This window comes from Eucyclogobius newberryi, unplaced genomic scaffold (assembly GCF_026437365.1).
Source record: "Eucyclogobius newberryi isolate DKJ021-1_F unplaced genomic scaffold, fEucNew1.0.hap1 SCAF_17, whole genome shotgun sequence".
Taxonomy (NCBI): Eukaryota; Metazoa; Chordata; class Actinopteri; order Gobiiformes; family Gobiidae; genus Eucyclogobius; species Eucyclogobius newberryi.
The window spans coordinates 35,023,986-35,026,847 of record NW_027315801.1 but is presented as its reverse complement, the minus strand read 5'-3'; the positions used below and the strand labels follow the sequence as shown (position 1 = coordinate 35,026,847).

Here is a 2,862-nt window from a genome sequence, read left to right as displayed (position 1 = left end):
TCTAGACCAGGACTAAATCATGTTTCCATGTGTCCAGATGAGGGTCAGGAGATCAATGTTTACGGAGCAGACTATGGACGCCGTGACTCGATGACCTGTGCCTACAAACGACCTCAGTCTCAGATTCAAAACACGGACTGTTACAGCCCCGCCCCAAAGGTCGCCCAAAGGTAACTCAGCGTTTCAAATGATTATCACAAACTTCTACTGTCGCTGTTTCAATCATTTGTTACATCAGAGTAACAAACACCAGAGTAACAAACATCAGAGTAACAAACTCCAGAGTAACAAACATCAGAGTAACAAACTCCAGAGTAACAAACATCATAGTAACAAACTCCAGAGTAACAAACTCCAGAGTAACAAACTCCAGAGTAACAAACATCAGAGTAACAAACTCCAGAGTAACAAACACCAGAGTAACAAACATCATAGTAACAAACTCCAGAGTAACAAACTCCAGAGTAACAAACATCAGAGTAACAAACTCCATACTCCATTCAGATACTGGGGCGCTCGGCGCCATTTTGGATCCATTAAACAGCTTTTCTCGTACTTTAACAGTCTAAGAACTGAAGCTCAAAATCATCTAAACTGGAGTGATCACTTGTGCAGTTCATTCCTGTTTCTTCTGCAGTTTACATGTGTGCAAAGGACACTGGACCATGTGGACCATGTTCCACTGGACCGTCCAGTGAAACATGGTCCACATGGTCCACATGGTCTACATGGTCCACATGGTCTACATGGTCCACATGGTCTACATGGTCCACATGGTCCACATGGTCCACATGGTCCACATGGTCTACATGGTCCACATGGTCCACATGGTCCACATGGTCTACATGGTCCACATGGTCCACATGGTCCACATGGTCCACATGGTCTACATGGTCCACATGGTCTACATGGTCTACATGGTCTACATGGTCTACATGGTCCACATGGTCCACATGGTCCACATGGTCTACATGGTCTACATGGTCTACATGGTCCACATGGTCCACATGGTCCACATGGTCTACATGGTCCACATGGTCTACATGGTCCACATGGTCCACATGGTCTACATGGTCCACATGGTCTACATGGTCTACATGGTCTACATGGTCCACATGGTCCACATGGTCTACATGGTCTACATGGTCTACATGGTCCACATGGTCCACATGGTCCACATGGTCTACATGGTCCACATGGTCTACATGGTCTACATGGTCCACATGGTCCACATGGTCCACATGGTCCACATGGTCTACATGGTCCACATGGTCCACATGGTCTACATGGTCTACATGGTCCACATGGTCTACATGGTCTACATGGTCTACATGGTCCACATGGTCCACATGGTCCACATGGTCCACATGGTCTACATGGTCCACATGGTCCACATGGTCTACATGGTCTACATGGTCCACATGGTCTACATGGTCCACATGGTCCACATGGTCCTTTGTACAAACATATAAACAATCCATTCATATTTGTTCTTCAGCCGTTGCAGTAAATGATGTTTGTTTTCCAGCTGCAATGGTAAAAACAGCTGTGTCATCAGAGCCAGTAACTCAGAGTTTGGGGACTCGTGTGGAGGGACCTACAAGTACCTGGAGGTGGCCTACGTCTGCCAGTGTAAGTCACATCCACTATCCCGCTGTGGCTCAGATGCCCTCCCAGGGTCAGTGCAGTGTGTCAAATGCTCTTCTTCTTTTTCAGATCCCTTCAATTTCATCCAAAATTAAGATCTTTCACAGACGACGAAATAATGCTTTTCACTTCAGCCGCATCAGTCCTAAAGTTTATATTTTCTTTTCATAATTTTGCCTTTGTAATTTCTTCACGATGTTTAAAATGGCTTTAACAATATCTCTGCTCCTTTGGCCATTCTAAAGTAAAGTTTCACAGATCTGTTTTTCTTGCCACTTTCTGTCTAATGACATTTAAATGATGAAGGTTTTATTCTTGTACGTTTTTGCTTTTAAGAATTCAATGTTTTACTTTTGTCACAGTTTTTGTTTCTACTTCTGTTTTGCATTTTATATCTTTTTTTATTATGTTTTGATCAATTCATCAAAAGCTTCAAAAAGATTAAACACTTTAAAGAATTCCAACATCACGGAAAATATTTTACATTTACTTTGTACCTCAGTTTTATTATAGAGCTGTAATATTAATCATAATTTAAGTGTGAAGGGAATTTGAATGTTCACAAATGCTGCACATTTAAAGGTCTGTAAACAACAAATGATCATTTAATGTTGTATGTTGTGTTTAAATCTCAATGGTTCTGGGTAAATAATGATTAAATAAAAAAATAAAATGTATAAAAGCCTCGATAGTGTTTTATTCTGTGTAAAACTGTACACTGTAGGGAACAAACAACATGAGTCCGAGTACTAACCCTTGTGGCACACCATATTTGAAAACTTTAGGGATTGTTCTACCTCCTGTTGTTTACGTTCAACTGTTGTCAGATAAATGTGATTTTCACCAGAAGAGGGCGCTCCTCTGGGTGTTACTCTGAGACTCGTCGACCGCAACAGGAAAGAAGAGGAAAACGGGAACTTTTTAAGCCCTTTTTTGGAGCAATTATCTATAATAACAATGTAAATGTAGAGTTGTGAGTGTGAGTGGATTGTGTGCTGTGGATGCAGAGGTGAGAGTGAGAGAGAACATTCTATTTCCCTTGAGCCTGTGACTTTACTCCTCCAGAAGGTTACGCACAGGGCTTTTGAGTTTGAATCAAGGAAATAATAATAATAAAAGTAAATATTTCACTTTCGGTACTTATGTCAGGATCAGATGTGGTTCAAACGACCCTTTTCTTTTGTTACAGTTCAATTATCATTATTTTGTTCTTTA

At 41.3% G+C, this 2,862-nt stretch overlaps 1 protein-coding gene across 1 annotated transcript in view; it reads left to right on the top strand.

Annotated features, from left to right (window-relative positions):
• Positions 1–1,977, top strand: part of LOC140363628 (rhamnose-binding lectin-like) — a 29,710-nt gene extending 27,733 nt beyond the window's left edge. Inside the window, exons 16-18 of the mRNA XM_072450258.1 lie at positions 38–170; positions 1,529–1,632; positions 1,717–1,977. Coding sequence (XP_072306359.1) covers positions 38–170; positions 1,529–1,632; positions 1,717–1,742 — 263 coding nt within the window. The 3' untranslated portion in view covers positions 1,743–1,977. The remainder of the gene's footprint in view (positions 1–37; positions 171–1,528; positions 1,633–1,716) is intronic.
• Positions 1,978–2,862: the final 885 nt, after the last annotated feature.